Consider the following 25,299-nt stretch of genomic DNA (forward strand, 5'->3'; position numbering starts at 1 on the left):
ACGGCTCGGCTAGTGAAGTAAAATTACCGATTCTTATCGATAATAAAGAAATAAGATGAGTTACCGACGTAATATGCCACACACAAATATACATATAAAGTTACAAATCTTTAGCTTATATGTATTATGCTTATACAATTTTATTTAACTGCCCTTGCTACGCTACTCCCAGTCTAATAAGATGAAGCTCACTTAAAACATATGCTTGTAGTATTTTATTTAACTACAACTACAACCAATGCAATAAGCTGAAGCTAATTAAAAACAAGTTAAAGTACTCTACTCGAACTGCTCGTGATAATCAAATTTAAATGTGGGTATATGCCAAAGCACAAGTCTCTAATATTTGATATACGATTTTATTTTTCATAATTCAAATTTGGACTGTATGTTTCATGATCGCTTCGTTCCTACGAACGGACAGACGGAAAGACAGACGATTAAGAGTATATACATATACTTTATGGTGAACTGTCACGCCTCAGTCTATTTGTCATCTGCCACGCCTTCTTCAGTTCACACACATTGTCACATAAATTTTCTCCTTTTCAATGGCTAAACCCAATAAGTTTTATTAATATATTTTTAATAAATCCATTTTAATTTTTCTAGCTTTAAAGTTCTCAAAAATAGTGTAAAATTATATCAAATTCTATAAAATACATAGTTTATAAATATATTATTGGACGTATTTAATTTCTGCTTAATATCTAAATCAGTATCATGCTCACTTCCACAACTGAAGCGAGGTATTAACTTTGTTAAACTATTCTGTCATACCTCAAGCTAAGTTCAATTTAGCCAAGACAACAACCGCAACGGCAGCTTGCTTTGACTGTACTACGCAAGCGATTGGAACGCATGTGAAATAGATTTTGTGGAATGTGGCAGCGATGAAAAAAAGGGGGAGGCTGACAGCAAGACTGCCAGCTGGAGTAGGACAACAAAATGTTGTACCAACAACTCGCCGCGTCAAGATACAGAACTTATGCGCGAGCCAGCAGGCACGCACGCTTCCATAGGCCGAACCCAGCCCCCAAAATAAAAAACCAGATCCCGAGCTGCCGGTATACGAACACAAACACAGCCGAATGCACACACACACACACACACATGAGAGTGTGTATACATTTGAAACGTAAATTATGCTCTTGAAAAAAAAAAGCCAAAATTTCGAGGCAGCGGCGCGTCGTCGGAAATGGTATTCCAGCTACGAATTCAGTTGTAAGGCAGCTGCCTGTGGCAACGCACGCGTCGCATTTAAAGAGTATACAGAGCTCGCACGAATAAATCGGAATAAATATATACATATTGAATTCTATATCTCTGGTCCATTTTGACTAAAGATTGGACGCTCTTCATAATGTCCGAGGAAGTGATCGCCAGGGGCAGCATCTTGGGCAGTAAGTGACAAGCAGAATAGATAAAAAAAAACATGAAAAGAAAATTGTTTGAACAAAATTCAAAGACAACTTGTGGCATATGTGAGAGAAGGTTGAATTACGCCAATGCAATAGCCGAGTGCATCAGACAGTGCAAGTGCAACAAGTGGCAAGCCGAGACCGAGCACCATGGGGCGTCATGAGTCCTGATGACAGAATCTCAAATACTTGTGCAATGCGTGTTTGACCTCAAAAGACGCCGAAAGGTCGTGCGTGTGTGTGCGTGTATTTCCGTGTAGATATGTATGTGTGTATGTATGTGTGTTTGTGCGTGTGTGTTATCCTTTTAGCTCAATAATGGGCGGCTTTTTATAGAAGCAACCAAAATTTTATGAGCAAACCAAACCCAAAAGCAAAGAAAAGAAATTCAATGTATAGATATATAAATATATATGTATATATAAATGGAAACATCTACTATGAATGTGACTTCCCATTGACAGCTGGCCTGAAGGTCATTTGTATGTCATCGTTATAAACAATGCCCAAATATTTGCCAATCTATATATTTGTTTCTTGTCTACCCACTTACCTAGGCCAACAAATTAATATGGAAATTGATGTTCGCCGTATTATCTCATCTAGTGGTAGTAGCTGTAATAAAAATGTCAATTTAATCCTGCTGTCATGTCGGGAGCAAATAATAATAATATAATTACTTTTGCCTTACATACAACATGGTGAAAGTAGTCGATGGCTTGATTGCTTTTTTGCTTTCACTAAAGTTTCCTGTTTCATTTGAAAGGTCCAGGAGAGTTTATTTTTTGGGTCCGTTTATTTTTGTTTAGCAAAAGTTTTAAAATTTGTTTTTAAAGTTTTTAAAGGTATCCATATGGAAGCTAAAATAACAAATTTAAATGACATTAAAATACTTATTGAAGAGTTTGTGCCGCTAAACTCTGGCCATATATCGGCGTCAAATTTAATTGATTCTCGATTGTTGTTTATTTTCACACTTTGGAATAAATAAAAATTAGTTGCCCGAAACAAATTTAATGACTTTTGAATAGCGTATAGATTAGACTGCTGAAGCCCTGCGAGTTTAGTTAGTTATCTTCACTTTCAATCAGTAGATAGAGCAGCCTGATGAGCCCTACAAGTTCTTTAAGTTAATCTTATGTTTTTAATACTTCTCTTTTTATGCTACCCACTCGTAGCTTATCTACTAATCGCTTCCATCTTGGGCATGTTTTTGTCACTCGCTTAGGCATTTATTTGAAATTAAGCACTTCAGTTGCCCAGCACAAATCGTTTGATAATAACTCCCATCTATCTTTAACGGCAGCTATCAACAAATTTCTGAATTGTTATATTTCGCGTTGCGGCGATAAAGTTCGAGCAATTGTGAAACGTTAATTTGTTTTGCCATCCAATTGGATCGCCTCGTCGCTGGGCCAGACGTGAATTTCTAATGGAAAACAAATACCATAAACAATTCGATGTTTGTTATCAGGGCGAGGTCCGCTCCACTTATAGCTTGGCTTAACTGTCTGCTTACGGTGGACTCGTGGTAACATTGCCGTTTCTATTCCCAATTCCATTTCCATTGCCCTGACCCAGCCCAACAATTAATCGACTGTCAATTTGATTTGCATTTTGCAGAGCTGGTGCCCGCACGTTATGTGCTCGCCATAATGGGCTCCATTGGCATGGCCATTGTCTATGGGCTGAAGGTGAATCTGAGTGTGGCGATGGTGGCCATGCTGAACCATACTGCCATACATGGCATGCAGGAGAAGCCAGTGGATCATCACACCATTTCGAATCTCACGAGTAGCGCCAGCGAGGAGGTTGAGGTCTGCTCGCCGCCAGGTGGCGCCACCAATGTAACGGCCAAGGTTGAGGTAAGTCACCAGCTGCGCAGCAATCAAAATGAATGCAAATTTTGGTAAACATGTTATTCGCTTAATTCCGACCAGGACGGACCCTTTAGCTGGAGCGAACCCCTGCAGGGCACACTGCTGAGCTGCTATTTCTGGGGCTATCTGGTGTCGCAGATTCCATTGGCTCATGTCGCCGAGAACTTCTCGGCCAAGTGGGTCATGCTGTTCTCGGTGGCCATCAATGTGGTGTGCACTCTGCTGACTCCAGTCCTGACCTCTGCTCATTACGGTGGTTTGATAGTGATGCGTGTCCTGGAGGGCGTGGGCGGCGGTGCCTCGTTCCCGGCTATGCATGTGATGATCGCCTCCTGGGCACCGCCCACCGAGCGCATGGTCATGTCCACCATCATCTATGTGGGCACATCGGCGGGCACGGCACTGTCTATCCTGTTGGCTGGCGTTCTATCGGCCAACTGGGGCTGGGAGTCGGTGTTCTATGTGATGGGCGCACTCAGCTGCATCTGGATGCTCTTGTGGGTAATTCTGGTGCAGGACAATCCCAACAAGCAGAGCTTCATCAGTGCCGAGGAACGTCACATGATCACCAGTTCGCTGGGCACCGAGACCAAGGTCGAACATCATCCAAAGGTGCCATGGGGCAAGGTGCTCAAATCGGTGCCCTTCTGGGCAATTCTCATCGCTCACACCTGCAGCAACTTTGGCTGGTACATGTTCCTCATCGAGATTCCCTTCTACATGAAGCAGGTGCTCAAGTTCAATGTGGCCAGCAATGCTGCACTCAGCGCCCTGCCCTACTTCCCAATGATCATATTCAGCATAATCCTTAGCAAAATTTTGGATACTCTGCAAGCGAAGGGTAAGTTTAACCGCATAAGTCCGACTTATCCGTATGTGTTTCTATGTATTTATTTACTTCATGCTTGTCCACACTCATATTTATATCTACATCTAACTCGATATTCAGGTCCATATCCATATCCCTAGCGATAGCCATCTCCATATTCCATATTAATAATATCAATTATAATATCGAATCATATAACCCTTCATATAACCATATGAATGGATATCCAGATCCATATTCATAATAAAATCTGTATTCATGTTCTCACCAATAACTATATCAATATTCAAATCTATATCCATGTCAAAATCGCTATCTATATCTTATCCTTATCTCTATATTCTAATCCATCTTTTTATCTACTCATAACTCATAAGATTTCCTACACTTTTCTTTTTAAATATCATATTCTTAGTCCTTAGATTTATCTATGTTAATAAGGAATACGTATATTTTTTAGGCAAAATAAGCACAACCATTGCTAGGAAGACCGCTACCTCAATTTGTACTGTTATACCGGCAATATGTTTGTTGGTCTTGTGCTATATTGGATGCCGACACTACGAGGCCGTCTCTGTCATGTCCGTGGGTATCGTGGCAATGGGCGCCATGTTCTCTGGCTTCCTCTCCAACCACATTGATATCGCTCCGAACTTTGCTGGCACTTTAGTTGCGTTGACCAACACTGCTGCCACCCTACCTGGCATTGTTGTTCCCCTCTTCGTTGGCTTTGTTACCCATGGAAATGTAAGTGTTGGCCAGGATTCCAAATAATTCAGAATCTTTAATATTCCGAAATCTTATGTATTCTGATCACAGCAAAACATTGGAGCCTGGCGTATTATCTTTGGCGTTACAATCGTTTTGTTCGTTTTGGAGTTCTTAACTTTCGTCATATTTGGCTCGGGTGCCGAACAATCGTGGAATAGATCGGGTGCACCGAAGGATGCTGATGTCAAGGATGAGAAGACACCGCTTAAAGATGTTAACGCACAGCAAAAGCCATAATTATGTAATCTCGATTAGTGGATCGAACCATATACAAGAATTTCAATTGCATGACTTTTTGTGTAGTTAAAGCACCGAACTGTCACACTGGACTGTAAATACTACAAAATACCAATTATAGTTTTTAGTTTAACCTGTAATACTAGGTATACTCGTATCTGTGCATCCCTCTATGGACACTACTACACTACTTCGCCTACCCGCCTCTAAAATGTACTTAAAAAACGACAGGAATTCAAATGTTATCCCACATACAGACAAAATAAAATAATATTGTAGTACAATTGTTGTCCTTTAATATTGGATAGCTGGTATACTGTTATACAGGTGGTATACAGCTGTACTATAAATGCTTATACAGCTATTGTCATACTGGTAACATTTTGTACTGTTAGACTAGTATACTGTTATATAGATTGAGAACATTTTTATTTTAATTGCTTTATTTGTATTATCTAAAAGTCAATAAATTAATTAACCAAGGTAAGGCAATTTGAAACAAGTAAGAGTGCTCTAGTCATAACTTTTCGACTAGGAAATACTCTGAGCCCTGAACCCAGACGACCGTACGGACGGAGATGGCTATATCGATTCATCTATAGCTGATCAAGAATATACATGATTTATGGGATCTGTTACATACATTTCAACAAATCCATGAACTCCTGATTTCCCACTTTCAATGGGTTCAGAGTATAACAATCTTTCATAGATCAACAAAATCTATTGACAATTCGTGATTTATAAATCTTTTGACTTTGCTTATTCTGAGCCTGGGCCGGTTCTATAAAAGCCGAGCACTTCTTTCGTTATTTCAAAGTCAAATCAATACTGTCAGTTAAGCTTGTGTCTTTATTGCTGCTCCAAACCGCAGCGGCTGTCCTGGCGGGCGTTCGTTTGATACCCCAGCCCATCAATCAGCTCTTGGGAGAGCAGCCACGTATCAACGGTCGCATTATTGTTGGTTACTCTATAAATATAACACAAGCTCCATATCAAGTCTCTTTGCCGAATATACATTGTGGTAGCTACATAATCTCTACTAACGGCAGCGCATTGCATTCTGTAAGTTGCATTCTGCATGAGATCAAGCCTTAACATCGATTTCTTCTAATCCAGTGGCACTAAAATGAAAAATGTTGGCTTAAATGGGCAACTGCTAGGCAACAAAAAGATCGTTAGCCATGAAAAGTACAGCCAAACTACGATGTACGAATATGATTTTTCGCTTTTGGAGCCCCAGGAACCAATTCAATTCGATGAGACCAAGAAAGCTGTTAAACTGCCGAAGCAGAATCAAGAGTTTAAGAACGGTGAAATGTGTTAACGGTCAGCTACAGCAGGAGTGTCAGAAGATATACTATCCAGTGAATGTGACAGATAGCATGATCTGAGCTGGCTGTTCGCAAGGTGGCAAGAATGTATGTAGTGGGGATTCTGGCGGTCCCCTGGTAAATGCGGATGGCGTATTGGTGGGTGTGGTGTCGTGGGGCCCAATACCGTGCGACACGCCCAACGCTGCGAGAGTATATGGTAGAGTATCCGCTGTTCGTGAATGGATTAAGGAGCACAGCTAACTAACTATATAAAGGGCCAATACTGTATGCACCAATACTAAAAAAGTCTCCAGTAATTAAACCAATAAGTTCAAAAAAGATTAAAAGAAGGAGGCGTGGCAGATCTCGTAAAGTATATATATTTCTTGATCGACGTGAGAGTCATAAAGTGTTGGCAAAGGTGACTAGACCTTTCGAAAATTTTCCCATTAAATTGTTTGAACTTCAAAAAATTATTAGTTTAATTTGTTGTATCTCAAAATTAGAAAACATGTGTATATATTTATTCCAGAAATCGTAATAGTTGTATGGTCGAAATTAATCAGAATGCAGAAAATTATTCCATAGTATCCATCATCAGAGAGAAAAATTGTATAAAATGATATATGATGAAAAAGAAGAGGAGAGTTATCCATGTAAGTTTCCTACATAAATCCGAAAAAAAATTTGAATGACTAACATTCTGCAATCCAATAGCATTTTTGCCGGCACGCTACATATTTGCATTCCTCGCCAATGTGGGCATGGCAATCGTGTATGGATTTAAGGTAAGTCTGAACGTAACGATGGTCGTCATGGTAAACCATTCGGCTGCCCTTCACGTCAGTACTTCAGCGCCGGGTAACAAAGATGTGGGCTGCCATCCGCCGCCTGGCACCTCACCGAATGCTAAAGAGGAGGTATGACATACCATAATCCAAGTTTAATTGATATATTACTAAGTTAGTTATCTATGCGCGCAGGACGGACCATTCAATTGGAGCGAAACCCTTCAAGGTAAACTGTTGAGCTGCTACTTCTGGGGCTATATGGTGTCGCAGATTCCGTTGGCTCGCGTAGCCGAAATATTTTCAGCAAAATGGGTATTCCTCGGCGCTGTGGCGATCAATGTCATATGCACCATATTCTCACCAGGTCTTGCGAAGCTTCACTCTGTTGGGCTGATGGCTATGCGCATTCTGGAAGGCGTTGGCGGTGGAGCGGCATTCCCATCGATGCACACCATGATAGCCAGTTGGGCGCCACAGACGGAACGGCTGCTGATCGCCACTCTGATCTATGTGGGCACATCGGCGGGCGTGGCGATATCGATCTTGTTGTCGGGCGTGATCGCCGATCAGATGAACTGGGAGGCGGTCTTTTATATAATGGGTAGTCTGAGCATCATTTGGATGATCCTATGGATATTCCTCATACAGGACAGCCCAAACAAACAGCACCTGATGACCGCCAAGGAGCGTGACATGATAAACGCCTCGTTGGGCGAGGAACATACTGCACTTAAAGTACCCTGGTGCAAGATCTTCACATCGGGTGCCTTTTGGGCAATTCTCATTGCTCACACCTGCAGCAACTTCGGTTGGTACATGTTCCTCATCGAGATTCCGTCCTACATGGACCAGGTGCTCAAGTTCAATGTGTCGAAAAATGCAGTCTTTAGCGCTTTGCCCTATATACTCATGCCGATATTCAGCATCGTACTTAGCAAGGTATTGGATATATTACAGAATAAGAGTTAGTATTTCTATGGGCTTAGTCTTTCTAATATTACTCAAATACTGAAATATACCCTATACATATATAGATAAGATCAAGCGAGTGACTGCCCGAAAGATCGCAACGGGAATAGGTTCAGTCGTCCCAGCCCTCTGTCTGTTTGGTATGTGTTTCGTCGGATGTCGGCACTATGTGGCCGTTAGTATCATGTGTTTGGGTATTGTGGGCGCGGGCGGCATGTTCTGCGGCTTCCTCTCGAATCACATGGATATATCACCAAATTTTGCTGGTACATTAATGGCGCTGACCAATACTATTGCCACAATACCTGGCATTGTGGTGCCTAAACTAGTCGGTTTTATTACCGACAATAATGTAAGTTATATCCGAGATAAATCTTGAATCGAATTATTATTGCATACCAACTTTCCTTAAATAGCAAACCATTCAGGCCTGGCGAGTGATATTTGGTATCGCAATTGGTCTGTATATTATTGAATTTGTTATTTACATGAGCTTGGCAAAGGGTGAAGTCCAACCGTGGGAAGAGGGCTAATTAGAGCTGGTTTCAAAATGGAAAACAAAATCATTTAAAAAAAAAATTAAGGAATAAAATTTGTATTTCAAACTAAATACGTTTTGTAAATTAACAGCTTTTAAATGTAGCCGTTAACAGAAATAATACATGCCCATAGCTGACCGCTGTTAGTTTAATGAACAAATAAACTGGTTCACTGAGCAATTGAAACCGATTCGACATTCTCTTGTTTTCGATAACATTTTATCGAATGTCTACAATTCGTTTAATCGATTGTTAAGATGAAATTAAATTAAGACATAATTTAGGCAAACAAAATTAAATAAAAAATAAAACCAAAAACAAAGTGTACATAACGCTTTCGTTATAATCGCTTTGAATATGCACATTTAGAAAAAATTCAAATAAAAAAACTATTTCAAAATTCAAACTGCACCGAGAGTCACAACTCTGGCAAAGTCGCTGCCAGTGAAATTGCCGGCCGTACGAAAATGTTGAAAATACGCAACATTTGCATGCTGCAGCGACGCTGGAAGAGCGGCAAAAGACGTTGGAATGTGCTGCAACACAAGCGCAACAATTGCGATCGTGCCTTGGAAACTTTCGACGATTTCTATGGCTCTGTCTACGGCGGACGTTGGAAAAATATGCGTGCTGCCCTCCTAACCGAACACAAATATGTTGCCATGGTAAATAATTTTGGTGACACGGAGCAAACGTGCAGCATGCTGGAACTGGACGGTGCCATCAATATTAAATCTCTCATTCAATTGGCAATGGAGCGAGAGGAAGCCGGCACAGAATCTAATCTTCTACTCAATCGGCATGCTCATTACGACATCGATGACAAACTAGAATCGTTGCTGCGCAAGCAGCAAGAACGTGAAGTGGCTGCCATCTATCCGAGTGCAGCAGACGATGGACATGTGCCGCCACAACAGCTGAGCTACGATGGGAAGAAGAACAAAGAAGACAGTCACACGGAAGCGCAGACAGACAGCGAGAAGGAGGCATCGTCAGTGCAGTTTACGCACAGTCTGACCAAAGCTTTGGAGCAGGACGTGCAACTAGATGAGAGTCGTTTAGTAGATCCGCAATTTGGCACGGGCGGCCTGTACGAATATGTGCCCGCCAGCAGTATCAAGGGCATGGAAGATTGGGTTGCCGAATCGGAACATTATAAATATTATCAAACCAACACCGATTTTCCACTAATCATCGAACCCGAGGCCATGTTTCAGTATCCCGAACACTTGGCCATCTACACTTACGAGATGGGCAACTGTGCGGAATTTAAGCCGCCGCGACAATGTCTAACTGGTGTCTTGTCTCATTTTCTAATGGACGGCGCCTCCGTGCTGCCGCCGCTGTTTCTGCAAGTACAGCCAGGTGAGCGTGTGCTCGATGCTTGTGCGGCACCAGGCGGCAAGTCACTACTGATGCTGCAGACGCTACACCTGGATCAGCTGGTGTGCAACGATGTACAGGAGTCGAGACTGAATAAACTGCGACGCGTCATGCAGGAGTATCTCTTTGATTACAAACAGCGCTGGGCGGGCAAGCGTTTGATTTTTAGTCAGAGCGATGCTCGCAATTTAGACGAATATGGCAGCTATGACAAGATACTGGTGGATGTACCATGCACCACGGACAGACATGTGCTGATGCATCAGGACAACAATATCTTCAAGCCGACCCGAATCAAGGAGCGTCTGCGCATACCCGAGCTGCAGGCCGGCATCTTGGCGAATTGCTTACGTTTACTGAAGCCTGGCGGCAGTTTGGTCTACTCCACGTGCTCCTTGTCTCCGGTACAGAACGACGGTGTTGTCCATATGGCGCTGCAGAAGGTCTTCACCGAGCACGGTATCACGGCTCGCATCAAAGACCTCAGCCAGCATACAGCGCTCTTTAGCGACATCTACAGATTCGAGCAGCCAAAAGGCTTGAAATATGGCCAAATGGTTCTGCCCTATTTGCCGGCCAACTTTGGACCGATGTATTTCAGTAAAATCACACGAAATTCCTAATGTTTAACTTTTAATCAATCCAAATTCTAAGATGTATACCAGAAAGGGGGAATTCAGATATTTGTTGGTGGGGTGAAATCAGATTCTTAACCAACAAATTACGAAGCTAGTAATGGGTATGTAGTTGGGCAATGTCACAGATTAAACCCTTCAGACCCTTAGAGCATAACATTTTTAATGATACCAAATTATAAAATGTTACTTATTAAAAAAGAAATGAATTACTTGTTACAACTCAATACGTGTTTTTTTTTTTCGAGATTTCATCCAATAAGAATTCATTTTGATTTTAGGAATAAATTGAAAGAGAAATTTAATTTGAACTTTAAGCTTAAACAATATCTATACGAAATACAGCCGTGTTTTGCTGTTCAATTTTTGCCTACAATCTAAATATACATTAATATAATTCATAATAATTTGACATTTACAAAAAGTTTTGTGCCCGAATGGAAACAAGTTTGTTCAATTTTTGTCAATCTTCTTTTTCTTCTTGGGCTTTATGGGCAGTGGTCCAGGCGTCTTGAAAATAGTGCTGCAAGTAATTATATAAGTATTATAATTATTTTGTTACATTTAACAAACTCTCTGACTCACTGGCATGTGGTACAGATTGGACTGTATTTGCAAAAGACAGACAGGCATACGGAGCAAACGTAGCCAATGTCAATTAGCTCGCGATGGCAGAAGCAGGAGGCGCGATAATCAACCTTAGGTGTGGGTGGCAGCACCAGCTTGTGTCGCATCTGCGGTGATGGCAAGAAGACCCACAGTAAGTACTGCAACAAGCCATCCAACTGATTCACCTTGAGGAACTGGCCATTCGTAATATCACAACCCTGTTGCAGCAAACTGAGTGTCTTGTCCAGGGCGCAGGTGTCAACGACAATGCCCAACTTCTGGGCCGTGAAGAAAACATTCATAAAGGTCATGTACTGCGAGGCGCACTCATTGCTGCCTGTGATCACCAAAATGCGTGAATGCATCTTGACGCCAGCCGGGACATTCCGTTGCAGCTGCAAAAGTAAAAGTATTTACAATTAAAGTTCCATGAATGAAGTAGATTACATACTCGTGATATGTAGCACAAGGCCATGGACATGCTGCCCGCCAGTAAACTTTCGCACGGCGCGCTCAAACGAGGCGCATTCATGAGTATGCTGCCCAACTGTTGCTTCACCGTCTTCTCCACTAAACTAAACGCCTCGTATTGGGCATCTATTTGGCGCAGCTCTACCTGCCTGCCCGGCAAGGGGAAGAGAAACTCACTGAGAAGAAAAACAATTGCTTAATAAATATTTACTATCAATGTTTAATCGCCACCTACGTGGTGTAATGTGAGCAGGAGAGCACAGCCAATTTATTTTGTGCCTTCTGCATGAGGTGCGCATTGCCAAAGGCGATGACTGCCTCCAGAATCTGCGTTAGATTCTGTGGATTTTGTCGTACAATCAGCTGTGAGGGATTCGTGTCCAGCACGATGGCCAACAGATCAATGCTTGCCTCATCTTTAAGATTGCAGTTTAAGTTCAAATACTATTACGTTTATTCATTTGAAATTTACCTTCTTTGTTTGCTGTTGCGTCTGGTGACTCCATTTTTGCCGGCAAAACAAAGCGCAATGGTAAACGCTGAAAAATAATTCCAAGGTTGCGCAAAAGAGTTCGGCACTGGTTGCACTTGTGACGTCAGTCATTTAAATTTGCTCGAGAGCTGTATGTAACAAGTGTTTTCAATGTTTTTAAATCTATTAATGAGCATGGCCATAATAATTTGTTTGAATATAAAAGAAAGTCTAATTCAAGTATAATATTTGAACTTTAATGAAACTGGGCATTATTTAAATGTGATGTCATAAGATGGAATTGCACTTTTAACCTTTGGCACTACGCGAATTGTTCATATCGGGGCTGCCACAAATTGATTTTGCCATTCAGCGGCAAACGCGGACACTTCAATCAGCTGTTCTTGTCAGCACTAAAATTTTTGTTGGGCGTTTCACCCACTTATGTTGATAAAAACGGCGTTAAACACGTATTACATCCGGTTTTAAGAAACAAGAACATAGCACAGCTATAAAATGCTTGTTCTAGTACTTGGCGATTTGCATATACCACACCGCTGCAGCAGTCTGCCGGCAAAGTTCAAAAAGTTGCTGGTGCCCGGTCGGATACATCACATACTGGCCACTGGAAATATCTGCACAAAGGAATCATATGATTATCTCAAGTCATTGGCCAACGATGTGCACATAGTGCGTGGTGATTTCGATGAGAATCTCAGCTATCCGGAACAGAAGGTTGTGACGGTGGGTCAATTTCGTATTGGCCTGTGTCACGGTCATCAGGTTGTCCCTCGAGGTGATCCCGAAGCATTAGCCTTAATCCAGCGCCAACTAGATGTGGATATACTAATAACGGGGCATACGTACAAGTTCGAGGCCTACGAGCATGGTAATAAATTCTACATCAATCCTGGCTCAGCGACAGGCGCCTTCAATCCGCTGGACCAAAATGTGGTGCCCTCCTTTGTGCTAATGGACATACAGAGCACCACGGTGGTGACCTATGTCTATCAACTGATCGGCGATGAGGTCAAGGTGGAGCGCATTGAGTATAAGAAGATATAACCAAGTATTAGCAGCAATTCATTCCGCACGCACTGAAATATCCGATCTGTCTTTGATCTTGGCTTAAACTATGTGAAAATCTGAATATATGAATATATATATTTAACGAGAAAATTGTATAAATTAAACCACGCTTCTTTCATTTTTTTATTTAATAAAAAATGTTTAAATTTTATTTAAATAGAATATAAAAGGGTTCTTTTTTGTTTTGCTCGATTTTCACTGTTGACTCTGGTGTCTCGCTTACATGTTCAATGTGCAAAATATTATGAAGTTTACAATCGAATGAAAAGTCTGCTTAAAAATGTTGAAAAAGTTTCGTGCATTATTCTCATTACAATTGTAGTTAATATCTAGATACAGATTGGATTATCATTCGGTTAACGTCGCATTGCTTTCTTGCATTATAAAATAAATATGTAAATTTATTATTATTTTTTATGATCTCTTTTCATTTTGTTGTGAATACTTTTTGTTTTCGCCCCATTTTTTACGATAGCAGCATAATTTGGCAACTATTTTCTAAATTTTCGTACGTTACAAAAAATAAATGATAAATACACAAACACGAAAACTCTGCGCTTAAAATTAAATTATTTAGCTTTGCTGCAATCCACTTGCAATTAGTTGGATGCGGGTTTTCATGGGGTGTTTTTATTTAAAAATCAATCAACGACGTCCATGCGATCCCTGATGTGCCTGCCCACGCATTAACCCAGGCTGTCGACGCACACAGTCTTGAGGGTTTTGCCATTGATGAAGGTCTTGAACTGCTCCGGCAATGCCAGTTCGGTCTGCAAGAATTTTAAATAATATTAAATAAAAATATATATTTTTGTGTTAATTTAAGCTCCACATACAAAATCTCCATTTGCTTCCGGCAAGAGTATATTCATCTCGGATGACTTGGAGCTGACAATTTCAACGCCCAGCGAATCCTTAGACAAATACATTTGACAGCCATCGGTCTTATCGATCGACACCGTTGGCACCGAACCCAACACCTGCATCTGCACGCTCTGGCAGTTGACGAACTCAATGGAGGCAACCACCGAATCGAACAGAAGCGAGCACTTTTTGCACGAGTCCAGCACAATGTTGTTGACCTTGCCCTTGACAGTGAGGGTGGAGCCCTCGCAGCGGAACATGTACACCACATTGTTCATTTCGGCATTTTCCACAACGAGACCGGAGTTGTTCTTCTGATACTCTATCAACCACTTTTTACCATCGCGGGTAAAGACTGGGTCCTTCACGGGTGGAGCAGAATTAGTAGCAACTGGGGCGCTGGTTTTTGCTGGCGTCTTGAAGGGCGCTGGACCAGTGCGCAGTGATGGATTCTTGTGAGTTTGCATGTCACCGGTAACCTTCTTCAAGTCTGCAAGAATATTAAATTAGCTTAAAGCATCTTATAGAAATTATTGCCATTTGTTCCTACTCTTGGTTATGTCAGCGCCCTGATTGATCTGCGCAAAGAGCGCACTACGATCATCGCCCGCGCTGTCCAGCTTCAGGGCATTCAGATCCAGTGGTGGTGGTGGTGGTGGCATGCCACCGGGTGGTGGCGGTGGTGGTGCACCGCCGGCGGGAGCTGCACCCTTGCCAGACCAGACCAGGCCCGTGGTATGATACTGCTTAATGTAGGCCTGCATATCAGTTAGTGTTTGCAGCCAGGCGCGTGCCCATTCCACATGCTTGGGATCCTTCTCCTTCCACTCCTTAAGCACACGGTTCGTATAGAACTGACCAGCGTCCTTCATCTCCTTGACATGCGGTCCGGGCATCGATGTCGTACACACCCAACCCAGGGCGGGTATACTCTCGCTAATGGCCGACAAATGATTGAAGAGCGGCGAGGTGCGATGCTTCTCACGGAAATCACAAATGGCGCTGATTTGCGTCGATGTCGGCTGCAGCAGTTCCATTTCCTTTGACTGCGGCGGCTTAGCCATCTGCGTGGCCAGCGTCACATAACGCAATTGGGCGCTTTAAATTGTTAAATTGAAAATGAATAATGTCACACAAAAATAACAATATCGACTGCAGTTAATACTCACTCGAATGCAGCCTTCACAATCTGCGCATGCGCAGCCACGTCGCCGCCTATTTGGGCGGATAGCGCCAAGTACTCGGCTAATGGCCCGGCGATAATATCTTCGTAGCCAGCGACACTCATGTTGTTGCTGTCACTTGTTGTTGTTGTGGGAGAATCAATTGGCGGTGGCGGTGGCGGTGGCAGTGGCGTTGGTGGTGATGGTGGTGCAGGTGGTGTAGATGGTGCTTTAATTACTGCCTCTGGCTGTGGCGCTAGCAACGTGTGCTCCAGCCGATCCACTAAAGTCTCCAAGCGTTCACAAATCCTTTCCAAATGCTCAACGGCAGCTGTGGGCTTTGATTCCGACTCGTGGTTATCTGTTGATTAATCAAAAACTCAATTATTATTCCAGTTCGCTCTAAAATTTCGTGCTTTTACAAAAGATGTGCGTAAAAATGTAAGCGTAAAAAATATATACATATTTGTATATTTAATTAAGATAAAAACATTACACAAATCGTGTTCACACCCAGTCTATAAACAAATTAAAATAAAATATAAAAAAAAAAGTTGTAATTGATGTCATCGCAGGGTTTGCAATAAAAAATATAAATTCGCATGAATCACTGGAAACGACTTGAGAGATTAAGCAACGAGCAAAAAAAAAACGCTGAATGAGCTGTTGGTGATGATGTTGTTGCTGCTGCTGATAATAATTTTGTTGCTGATGACAATGATGAGCAGAGATCAGTGAGCGGTTATAAAAGGAAAAAAATGTCAGGTGCTGCATATTAATATAAGTGAGTTTAGAGAAATGTGAATGCAGTTATAGTAATTTAATACCCTATAAAAGCTGGCTAATATGAGGTATGATAATACAAAACATACTCTAATATCAAGATTGTGTAAATTGTAAACTTTTGAGACTTAAAATATACAATACAATCTTTTCAAATAATATATTGAAATAATAATAATTTACCATTTTAAAAATATTATTGAAAAAAAAAATCAAAAACAAATATACAATTATCAAACAAAAAAACTTGTTATTAAATAAAAGATTATTTAAATGGTTTATTTATTTATTTACATATTTTTTTTTTTTTTTTTAATATATTAATTTATTCTAAAATACAAAAAAATAAAAATAAAATAAATAATTTGAATATAAATTTTTTAAAGCCTAACTATGACCACTAACCAAACAACACAACTAACGTATGTTCGGTTTACTGAATTTGCTATAAATAAGCCTACCGTGAAACAGAACAAAGACTTTAGAGATTAGTAAACTAATTAGAAAATTATAGAGTGTAAAACCTAAGCAAATTTTCTCCTATTTGTATAGCTAAACTAGAATCAATTTTCATTAATTGCTAACGATTTCTTACTTCAACTGCACTTAACTATACAATATGTGAAATTTGTTATTTATAATAGAAATAGACTCATATAAAGATGTGAAAGTGGTATAGATAAAAGACAAAATTTCTTTCAAAACTGAAATTGAGAATTGTGGTTTCTTATAGGATATATAAAAACAATCACAAGAACAGGATGAGAACTGTACTTGAAAAACAAACACGTTATCGATAGACATATAACAGAACTTGTTATCGATAACGCAACGCATGCAACGAACAATCGAAACGAATTTAACAATAGAATTCCATTTGTATTTCATTCATACCACGCACGGCCACGCTATGCTCCACGGCTGCGTGGGCGGCACGGAGCAGTTCCGTGTAGAGACGCTGACGTTTCAGCTCCAGCTCATCCCGGCCGACAGGTGTGACAGGTGGCTCAATGCAGCCGCTGCAGGCGTGCACCCAACATCAATGACAACGATAACAATAGAATAGAAAGATGAGTTCATACATGTAGTACATATAATGTGGCTAATACGATAGAGAACGCGTACATCTCATTCAATCGCTCATCGTCAAACCAGGCGGGCAGTCCGTGTGCAAAGGCCAGTGTTTCCGGCAGCAGTTCACCTTCGATGTACGGCGCACACATGCTCTCCCGCTTGGGCGGCGGCAGTGAGTCGGAGAACACTTCATCATCGTCGGCCAGCGAGCTGTTGTTGTTGTTGTGATTGGCCAGAAGGAGCAGCGATAAGCTTAACGGATCTGGCTCAATGATCTCCGCTCGATTGCTTATGTTCACCTTCTTCTTGATGGACTGATGCGTCGAGTTGTGACGGGAGAGGCAGCTCTTTGTGGGATGCGAATTAGCCGGTTGCGGTTCGTGCACCTGCTGCTGCTGCTGCTGGTGCTGCTGCTGGTGCTGCTGTTGAGGCATTGCATTCGGCGCCGGCGCATCCTCTGTGGCGCTGGTCATCGATGCGGGTGGAGCGGTTGATGTGGATGAGTGCGTCGAACGCTGCACTGGCGACGATGCGTCAGTGCTGATAGCTTCTATTTCAAGGGCTGTGAAGATGCGACGCAAGGCGCGAACATATATACGTATTTATATATGTATATCTGATCAGCAGATCAAAACTAAAATCAAATCTTAAAGTTTGTTTGCTCTAATACTGTCTCTATCATTCTAATACTACATATTTAATATATTCATTCAAAGACCTGACATTTTTTGGTATAGTCAATTTTCTTCGTACACTCACTAGGTGCTTGGAAAATTAAGAAAATATCAAAACCCTATTATTTAAGGTGATAAAAACTTGAAATATTAAGTATGTATACTCGTACTTAGAAGACAAAAATATATAGTGTAATATATATAGACCAATGTGAGAGCATGAAAAAACAGAAAAATCTAGATCAATATGGTACTTCAGATTTGAAATTCACAAAAACTATTTAACGTTTTTGCATCATGAACGAGTATTATGCAGTCGATTCCTATACCCAAAGATGTTAAAGAGTATACATATATCTTATAAATATCTAAGATTTTGATATTCTATAATTGCTGCATATAATTGTATATGTATACAAATCTATATTCATATATATATTGTGCGCTATAACATTTGCTAGTAAGGCAAAATAAAGACGAAAACAAGCTTAATTAAGCGCAGGTACTGGGCATTTGGTATAGCTCTGACTTTTTATCACCAATCTCCAGGGACCTGCTGCCAGGTGCAATACACAATAGCAGAGCGTGTATTAAAGCTCCCAGGAGCGGGATAGCATATTTAATTTTGCATATAGAACTAAGTGTTATACATAAGTAATACATATTATGAATACCAGTAGGGGGCTCAATAGGAACAGACTCCTTTTCAGTGGCGGCAGCGGGTTCGGTTTGGGCTTCAGGTTCTAATTCTGGTTGTGGTTCTGGTTCAGGCTCTGGCTTTAGCTCCGGCTCAGGTTGGGATTGAGGCTCTGCTTGTAGCTCAGGCTTTGATACCTGGCCATTGGCTTTGACCTCTTCTTGGGTGACCTGTTCGTTAGCTGTATCTGCGGGCAGCTGTTCGATTTTGTCGTTTGTTTCGTTCGCATCGTTTTTACACTGTTTATCCTTGCCCTTATCCTTTTTGGCTGCTTTTGGATTAGCACGACAACATGAGAACATTTTTGCAGCTCTTGTTGTCTTGGTTTGGTTTATGGGTACTTAAAGAGTAGTGGTATATGAACGATTTAAGTAGGTATCACATTAAGATTATGCAATTTCCGGATTATTTTTCTTTTTTTATGCTTTAGTTCATTCTCATTTACAACAGCAACAACAAGAATGAAAACAACGCCTAGCAGCCATACAAAAATTGGTTAGGCGTATGACGAAAGCCGCAAAAGGAAAAGAAAGTAGCAGTAAAAGAAAAACCACTCCTTAAGCTTCCTAGTATATCGTATAACGCAAATCGTTTCACACGCACTTGAACGCAAATTTTTTCCTTTCTGGGTTTTTTGTGTTTTCCTTTTTTTTTTTTTTTTTTTGCGCGTTTGACATATGAAAAATTAGCAAATTAAAGCACTTTTCAATGTCTAATGTAGATAGCCTGGGCACAGCGCTATGGGGCACGGCAATGGCCCAACTGGGTCACATACACGCACACAGACCCACAAAGCTCCACAGCTGCTGTTGAACAGAACACACCCTAAAAATAATGGTCAGCAAACGCGCGCACGCACAGGACGTGAAATTAGTCTAAATTCGTTTAACAGCGCAATGTTAATGTTAAGGTCATGTTATAGGCGGCATATGCACAGCTTGTTGCTATTTATTTATTTTTTTTATCGGAGTATATAACAGCAGCGCCCCCTTCAAAGGTCACACACGAACCGGTGAACTAATGAATATGTATTATTCAATCTTAAAACATAAGACAATAAGCATAGGCGCAGCTTAATAAGACTTTATTCAGTGGTTATTTCGACATCCGTTTGTCCACACACTTTTGGTGCAAATTTGTGCGAGCAACTGAATGCGCATTGAAAGCAGCTTCAAAATTTGGAGACAAATTTCTGCTTCGAGTACAGGTACAGGGTCAACAACAGCTGAAGTGAAGCTGTTGTGGAGAAAGCTTCACGGTGGTAATGGCAACAACAATGTTCAAAAGAGAGTTTGCGCGTCAATAGAGAGAGGCGGATAGCTAGAGAGAGCGCAAAAGCTGAGCATACTTTTTTGTTATTGTAAGCGCTGCAGCAACAATAAGTTTATTGCACCGGCGCTAACGTTGTTACTGTTGTTGTTGAACAGCAGTTTAATGCATACATAAGCTTACAAATAAATCTAAGCAATTAGAGTGAGAATACGTCTGCTTGCGCCGACAACAACTTTCGCTCCACAACAGAGACGAGTTACTGTAGGATGTGAATGTTTGTATACACGTGTTTGTGTGTGTGTGTGTGTGTGCGAGCCTGTTGTTCTTTTGCGAGCAGCAAACGCATTTCAAATGCACACGCACACACATACGCAATAGCGGCACGAGCAGATTAAGTGTCTGTGGCAGTTATACCGTTATGCGCGCTGTTGATGCTCGTCTCATATAACTATTAATTAGAAATTAAACCTGCTGCGTGTTTATGTCCAAAGCAAAATAGGAAAAAAAGAATGTTATCTCTGTATGAGTGTGTTTTCATATAATAACAATTTTTTTATTTTCTTGCTGATAGCGCTTTTTGGCCATCTTTGATTTCACACGAATACACACACACACATACAATTGCATACATACATTGTTCGCTCTTGCGTAAACTTTCTAGTTAACTATAGGGGTGTGAGTCAGAGAGCAACAACAACAATAATGACCGTATATGAAGCGGCAAACAGCTGAGAATTTTTATCAACTTTGCACTGTTAACATTGCCATTAATGGATAATAACCAATGCACATTTGTATTAGCGCACTTACAGTAGCCTAACTATTTATATGTACAGCGATAAGTAAAATTAAATTCTATATGAAATCATCATTAAAAATATACCAAAACAGTCACACACACATACAGTCAAACACACAACTACAAATTACACACATATCAATGGCATGGTATGCGAATGTATTTAAATTAACAAACAAAAAATGATTCACATAAAAATAGCCCCAATATATCCAAGTGGCTGACATTGCCGGCAACACAGCTGTCTCCTGTCCTCGAACACCCGCCCACACTTGCATACAAATACATACATTTATATGTGTATATATGAACACGTACAGCGATATATACGTGCCATTTTAGAATTCCAGACAGCCTGGCCGCAGGAACTCTAACTGTATGTAACCCCACCCAATTGTCAAAGCAGCCGGCACTTTTACGCTGTGCTGCTGGGCACTTCACAAATTGCAGCATATATATATTTTTTACGCACATTTTTATGTTTTGTATTAAGAAAAGCACATATATATTTAGCACACACACATACACGTATTTTAATATTCTTGTAAATTAGCACTTACCACAAATTTGTAATAGTAGCGCTGAATGTCTAATTACCAATTTACCGCTGCTATAGAACAGTTGTGTGCGAAAAATCGACGACGAGTGACTAATTTTTCGCTCGTTCGTTGGACTAACATCTGATTTTAACAGAATCCCATTTAGCATCTTAATAAAATGTTATTAACAGCGTGCAGTCAGCGTTAGTGCAAACTTTATCGTTACTTGCTTATCGATAGTTTTTAAATCCCCCACTTTTGAATAAACGCTAACAATTTCAGTGTTCATCTGGTAAAGCTGTCCGATCAATTATAATGATGAATATATGTAATTAAATAGATCTCTGAAGAATGAATTCGATGATTTTCATTATCTTAATTTTGTCAATAAGAAATCAAAATATACCAAATTAGCGGACTTTTCAAAATGACTGTACCATTAAATGTTAATTATTAGTTTCTTTTTTATGTAATGCTTTTTATAAATCACATTTAAGTAACATATTTCATTGGTGCAAATAATCCATAAGGAAGGGCGTATCATCCGGTCCATACGGGGTCAAAGGAACATCGTAGGGCAAGGGGAACGCAGGCACACCATTACGTGCGTTGCCCAAAGGAAATGTGTCCTCGCCAGTCTATAAAAAAAATTATATGTTAATCTAAGCCAAACAACTAGAAATACGTTAAGCTAAACGCACCACAAATTTAGGCAAAAACAAAACACCCGCTTCGTAGTTGAAAATTCGTAGACAAGGCTGTAAATTTGACTTTTTGTTGAAGGCGCCCCAGGCGGCTTTCGAGAGATTCGCCGAGGTGAGCACAAACCAATAGACGCTTTGATCCTCCAAATTAAATCGAGTATAGCTCTTGATATGCGGCATGGCCTGTGAGCGATGCCGATCCCCGGACTTCCACTGATGCAAGTAATTTTTTAGCCACGGCTGTTTATCATTTGTGCTTTTGCCATAGGGTAGACAACCGCCACCGAGCATGCCGTCGTGACTGCGCGACACATTGCCAAAACTGGGATAGATCATCTTGAAGGGCGGCAGTTGACTCAGTCGCCCGATAGGCGACGAATCCTTGCGAAAATTGCTGAGAATATCTTGCTCTATCCAGGCTTGAACGTTAGCACCCAGACTGCCAATGCTGGAGCTCTGACACACAACTGGTATATTAGGTTCCACTGGCGCTGCATGCTTGGCTAGCAGCGAGCCAAGACGCGCACAGCCCCAGGGATGGCCACGAACAGCGCTCTCACGATGACCACCAGGCACGGAGCCAATGAAGAAGACGCTGGAGAGAATTTCATAAGGATTAGATTTTCATCAGCATCGTAATCAAATTTGATTCCTACTCACTTGATGGCGCTGAAGTCACTTTTGCGTATGCGCGCAATCCACGGCTGCAGCTGTGACAACTTATACTCTACTAGATAAAGCATAAGATCCTGCTTAAAGCCCGTTGGACTCTCGCCAGCGGCTGTATCTGCGTCTTCGGGCAGTGGAGGCAACCGTGGACTCATCCACAAGCCCTGCGTGCGGTTGTGCCAATCGTCCTCGTACAAATTAGCCGTTGAGATGACAACGCGCATCGATCCATCCGCATACCCAAGTAGCATCATCTTCGTATGCGATGTGGCGAATGGAGACTGCATTTGCACCTTAATCGCTGTGACCTGCGGCTTAAACTTGCCAATGTCAACCAGGTTGGGATCATCAGCTCCATATAGCACCAAGAGCGGTTTGGAACTAGAAATTAATCGAATGTTAAAGCAATTAATATAAAGAACGAGTCCAGCTGGTATTAGCTTCTATGCAAAACTCTTCTACTATACCAGCTTACAGTATGCCTGCAAAGTAATAATGGCCCAGTAGCCAGCCGATGTCTATCATGAAATTAATTTGCACGCTCGACTCAATCTCGCCCAGGCTCTCGTCGAATATCTCCTGCAATGTGATGCTCAATGGCTCGCGATGTGTGGGCTTCGAGTCAGTGATGGCCGTGAGAAACATATTATAGGGCGCCGCTTGCTCCAGCTTGCGGGCCATGCGTCCTTTCTCCACCACGACAGATACGTAATCGCGTACATCACGCTCAAGCTTTGCTTTCTTTTCGAGCTTCGATGTGCTCTCCTGACTGCTGGCTTGGTTAGAGGTCACAGCTCGACCGGTGCTGGTTTGGGCAGAGGAAGAATCTCGACTAGTATCGGCTTGGGCAGGAACAACGACTCGACTGGTGCTGGCTGCAGATGATGTAGCTTCCATTGTTGACGGCTTGGCAGTAGTTGCCGGCTTGCTCTTGGCATCCTTTCCGGCCAACTGTGGAAATAGTTTCTCCAACAGCTTAAGCTGTATATTAATTAGCTCACTGGAATACTTGGCAGGTATGTCGTACTCATTGCTATCTCCATGGCAGCCCTTGGCATAAATCGCATCCACTAACAAGGGAAATAACACAATAAATATATCATAATAGATCAACTACGTCAACATTACAGTGTGCATGTGAGTATTCGCCAAAGTGTATGGGATTCTTGCGGTAACATTTTTCGCCATATGGACACTCCTGCATCTTGCTTTACAATTAATTTTATTTATATATTTTTAACAAAATCTCAAAAGATTCTAACAAAAGCGGGAGCTGCGACTGTTGTAAAGTTGCGCTATTAACTGCTATCGATGTTAAATCGATGATATCGATTATTGGTCACGTAAATTCAAAAAGTCGCCAATAAATAACTAATTCAAAAAACCGCAAAAAATTAAATTATTTGTACGACTCGTAACGATTTAATGTAATGAGTCAATAAACGTCATTGTGAATGTATTTTGTCTTCTATATTTATTTCACTCAAACAACAACGGCATTGTTATATTTACAGTAATATAAAGGAAAGTTTACTTGGGAATTTTTTTGCATTGCAATGGAAAACATTTACAGTTCGTAATTTAAACGAAAAGGTTGCACATTCAGTTAGGCATTAAAGTTTGATGATATACAATACAATATGTCAAATAAATTGTGGCAGAGCTTTGATCTTTAATAACAAATACTTTGAGCAGCAACAACTTCAAATACGAGAGGGTATGGATGTGGATATGGAAAGCCTAAGTAAAGTTCTTCTGCAATTGGGCATTAAGGTTAAGAAATGTATGGATTTGACCAGAAGAGCCATTATACGGAATGAAAGCTCATTTGGAATGTGATTGCATTTTAATAGAGTATCTCACATGGTAAAATGGGCTCACTTGAGGCGAGTGATACGAACTATCCGCTGAAAAGTACGTTGGCGGGCAAACCGAAGATTTTTATCATTTTTTGTCAAGGTGATCACAAGGATCCTGGCCATCAGCTCCTTGAGCTATCGAGTTCCATTCTGATTGCGTTCTCAACTATTCCCGGTTTCTGTTCCTGGCGCAACACTGTTGAAGGTAGCTGGTTTATACAAAGTCTGTGAAGAGCTGAGTTCGTCTGGAGAAACTCGGGATATATTAACGCAATTGACTTTTGTTGCCCAGCGGATGGCATTCAATTATGAAAGTTTTTATCCTATAGATTTGGCCTTACATCAGAAAAAACAAATACCGTGCACAATGTCGACGTTGACCCGTATATTGTATATTCACGATAATGAGACGGATCATGAATAATTTTGATATTCATCAAATCACGTCAACCTTTTATAAAAAAAGAAATTTTATTACAATAGTTTATCGGAATAGAAAAGAATTATTAAACTGATAATAACTTTCAGTTTTGATATTTTAAAATATTCCGTTTAGATTTTTACATCTCTAGCGCTAATTGCATAAACATGTGCAAGTGCTGCCAGATCTTCCACAATGAACATTTTTCCGATGCCTATCGATAAACACACAGCAAACAACATACGCATGTGCCCTAGAAATTAGATATTGTATTAAGAATTAATAATAATAATAATAATAATAGCTAAAGAATAATTTAGTTATATTTGTGTTACAAAAGTCTGGCAGCACGTCAGTGCTGTAAAATAC

At 40.9% G+C, this 25,299-nt stretch overlaps 7 protein-coding genes and 1 pseudogene across 11 annotated transcripts; 5 read left to right on the plus strand and 3 right to left on the minus strand.

The window, feature by feature from the left end:
• Window positions 1–1,215: 1,215 nt before the first annotated feature.
• On the plus strand, window positions 1,216–5,422 carry LOC6577596 (sialin). The gene is made up of 5 exons (XM_002003515.4): window positions 1,216–1,403; window positions 3,045–3,286; window positions 3,362–4,142; window positions 4,591–4,877; window positions 4,950–5,422. Exons 1-5 carry the CDS (start codon window positions 1,364–1,366, stop codon window positions 5,136–5,138), a joined length of 1,539 nt encoding a protein of 512 aa, XP_002003551.1. The 5' UTR covers window positions 1,216–1,363; the 3' UTR covers window positions 5,139–5,422.
• A 1,427-nt stretch (window positions 5,423–6,849) lies between these two features.
• LOC6577597 (sialin) lies at window positions 6,850–8,824 on the plus strand. 4 transcript variants are annotated; one of them, XM_015165759.3, is made up of 6 exons: window positions 6,850–7,110; window positions 7,172–7,374; window positions 7,438–7,471; window positions 7,610–8,209; window positions 8,280–8,566; window positions 8,631–8,824. In XM_015165759.3, exons 1-6 carry the CDS (start codon window positions 7,074–7,076, stop codon window positions 8,745–8,747), a joined length of 1,278 nt encoding a protein of 425 aa, XP_015021245.1. In that variant the 5' UTR covers window positions 6,850–7,073; the 3' UTR covers window positions 8,748–8,824. The 4 variants fall into 4 exon arrangements, with proteins under 4 accessions (XP_015021245.1, XP_015021242.1, XP_002003552.1 ...); XM_015165756.3 differs by having other exon boundaries at window positions 7,172–7,242; window positions 7,302–7,374; window positions 7,438–8,209; XM_002003516.4 differs by having other exon boundaries at window positions 7,438–8,209.
• A 169-nt stretch (window positions 8,825–8,993) lies between these two features.
• On the plus strand, window positions 8,994–10,998 carry LOC6577598 (5-methylcytosine rRNA methyltransferase NSUN4). The gene has a single exon (XM_002003517.4). It carries the CDS (start codon window positions 9,221–9,223, stop codon window positions 10,757–10,759), a length of 1,539 nt encoding a protein of 512 aa, XP_002003553.1. The 5' UTR covers window positions 8,994–9,220; the 3' UTR covers window positions 10,760–10,998.
• Window positions 10,999–11,046: 48 nt separating this feature from the next.
• Window positions 11,047–12,434, minus strand: LOC6577599 (general transcription factor IIH subunit 3). The gene is made up of 5 exons (XM_002003518.4): window positions 12,324–12,434; window positions 12,087–12,267; window positions 11,832–12,027; window positions 11,357–11,775; window positions 11,047–11,294 (listed from the first exon to the last, which is right to left on the minus strand). Exons 1-5 carry the CDS (start codon window positions 12,355–12,357, stop codon window positions 11,225–11,227), a joined length of 900 nt encoding a protein of 299 aa, XP_002003554.1. The 5' UTR covers window positions 12,358–12,434; the 3' UTR covers window positions 11,047–11,224.
• A 270-nt stretch (window positions 12,435–12,704) lies between these two features.
• LOC6577600 (vacuolar protein sorting-associated protein 29) lies at window positions 12,705–13,962 on the plus strand. The gene has a single exon (XM_002003519.4). The coding sequence runs from the start codon at window positions 12,840–12,842 to the stop codon at window positions 13,386–13,388; it is 549 nt and encodes a 182-aa protein (XP_002003555.1). The 5' UTR covers window positions 12,705–12,839; the 3' UTR covers window positions 13,389–13,962.
• Window positions 13,692–21,461, minus strand: LOC6577601 (adenylyl cyclase-associated protein 1). 2 transcript variants are annotated; one of them, XM_002003520.4, is made up of 8 exons: window positions 21,299–21,461; window positions 18,645–19,007; window positions 17,348–17,858; window positions 17,117–17,241; window positions 15,446–15,800; window positions 14,827–15,374; window positions 14,249–14,766; window positions 13,692–14,182 (listed from the first exon to the last, which is right to left on the minus strand). In XM_002003520.4, exons 1-8 carry the CDS (start codon window positions 21,444–21,446, stop codon window positions 14,099–14,101), a joined length of 2,652 nt encoding a protein of 883 aa, XP_002003556.2. In that variant the 5' UTR covers window positions 21,447–21,461; the 3' UTR covers window positions 13,692–14,098. The 2 variants fall into 2 exon arrangements, with proteins under 2 accessions (XP_002003556.2, XP_015021246.1); XM_015165760.3 differs by lacking the exons at window positions 17,117–17,241; window positions 17,348–17,858; window positions 18,645–19,007 and having other exon boundaries at window positions 21,299–21,402.
• Window positions 21,462–21,723: 262 nt separating this feature from the next.
• On the minus strand, window positions 21,724–23,964 carry LOC6577602 (probable tyrosyl-DNA phosphodiesterase). The gene is made up of 5 exons (XM_002003521.4): window positions 23,779–23,964; window positions 23,126–23,720; window positions 22,642–23,031; window positions 21,979–22,576; window positions 21,724–21,915 (listed from the first exon to the last, which is right to left on the minus strand). Exons 1-5 carry the CDS (start codon window positions 23,852–23,854, stop codon window positions 21,784–21,786), a joined length of 1,791 nt encoding a protein of 596 aa, XP_002003557.1. The 5' UTR covers window positions 23,855–23,964; the 3' UTR covers window positions 21,724–21,783.
• Window positions 23,965–23,972: 8 nt separating this feature from the next.
• On the plus strand, window positions 23,973–24,995 carry LOC116803835 (annotated as a pseudogene).
• Window positions 24,996–25,299: the final 304 nt, after the last annotated feature.

This window comes from Drosophila mojavensis, unplaced genomic scaffold (genome assembly GCF_018153725.1).
Source record: "Drosophila mojavensis isolate 15081-1352.22 unplaced genomic scaffold, ASM1815372v1 contig_36, whole genome shotgun sequence".
NCBI classification, from domain to species: domain Eukaryota; kingdom Metazoa; phylum Arthropoda; class Insecta; order Diptera; family Drosophilidae; genus Drosophila; species Drosophila mojavensis.

Bases quoted from the DNA above. Each gene is read 5' to 3' on its own strand.
- LOC6577596 (XM_002003515.4), top strand. From the start codon at position 1,364: ATGTCCGAGGAAGTGATCGCCAGGGGCAGCATCTTGGGCA. The intron at 1,404-3,044 runs GTAAGTGACAAG...TGCATTTTGCAG, and splicing joins CAGGGGCAGCATCTTGGGCA to AGCTGGTGCCCGCACGTTAT. The intron at 4,878-4,949 runs GTAAGTGTTGGC...TTCTGATCACAG, and splicing joins GCTTTGTTACCCATGGAAAT to CAAAACATTGGAGCCTGGCG.
- LOC6577597 (XM_002003516.4), top strand. From the start codon at position 7,074: ATGATATATGATGAAAAAGAAGAGGAGAGTTATCCAT. The intron at 7,375-7,437 runs GTATGACATACC...CTATGCGCGCAG, and splicing joins CACCGAATGCTAAAGAGGAG to GACGGACCATTCAATTGGAG. The intron at 8,567-8,630 runs GTAAGTTATATC...TTCCTTAAATAG, and splicing joins GTTTTATTACCGACAATAAT to CAAACCATTCAGGCCTGGCG.
- LOC6577598 (XM_002003517.4), top strand. From the start codon at position 9,221: ATGTTGAAAATACGCAACATTTGCATGCTGCAGCGACGCTGGAAGAGC.
- LOC6577599 (XM_002003518.4), bottom strand. From the start codon at position 12,357: ATGGAGTCACCAGACGCAACAGCAAACAAAGAAG. The intron at 12,268-12,323 runs GTAAATTTCAAA...GCAATCTTAAAG, and splicing joins CGCAACAGCAAACAAAGAAG to ATGAGGCAAGCATTGATCTG. The intron at 11,295-11,356 runs GTGAGTCAGAGA...AATTACTTGCAG, and splicing joins CCAATCTGTACCACATGCCA to CACTATTTTCAAGACGCCTG.
- LOC6577600 (XM_002003519.4), top strand. From the start codon at position 12,840: ATGCTTGTTCTAGTACTTGGCGATTTGCATATACCACACCGCTGCAGC.
- LOC6577601 (XM_002003520.4), bottom strand. From the start codon at position 21,446: ATGCTAAATGGGATTCTGTTAAAATCAGATGTTAGTCCAACGAACGAG. The intron at 19,008-21,298 runs GTAAGTGCTAAT...CTACTCTTTAAG, and splicing joins GCTACTATTACAAATTTGTG to TACCCATAAACCAAACCAAG. The intron at 14,767-14,826 runs GTAGGAACAAAT...ATATTCTTGCAG, and splicing joins GGGCGCTGACATAACCAAGA to ACTTGAAGAAGGTTACCGGT.
- LOC6577602 (XM_002003521.4), bottom strand. From the start codon at position 23,854: ATGCAGGAGTGTCCATATGGCGAAAAATGTTACCGCAAGAATCCCATA. The intron at 23,721-23,778 runs GTAATGTTGACG...TTCCCTTGTTAG, and splicing joins CGAATACTCACATGCACACT to TGGATGCGATTTATGCCAAG. The intron at 22,577-22,641 runs GTGAGTAGGAAT...AATTCTCTCCAG, and splicing joins AGTGACTTCAGCGCCATCAA to CGTCTTCTTCATTGGCTCCG.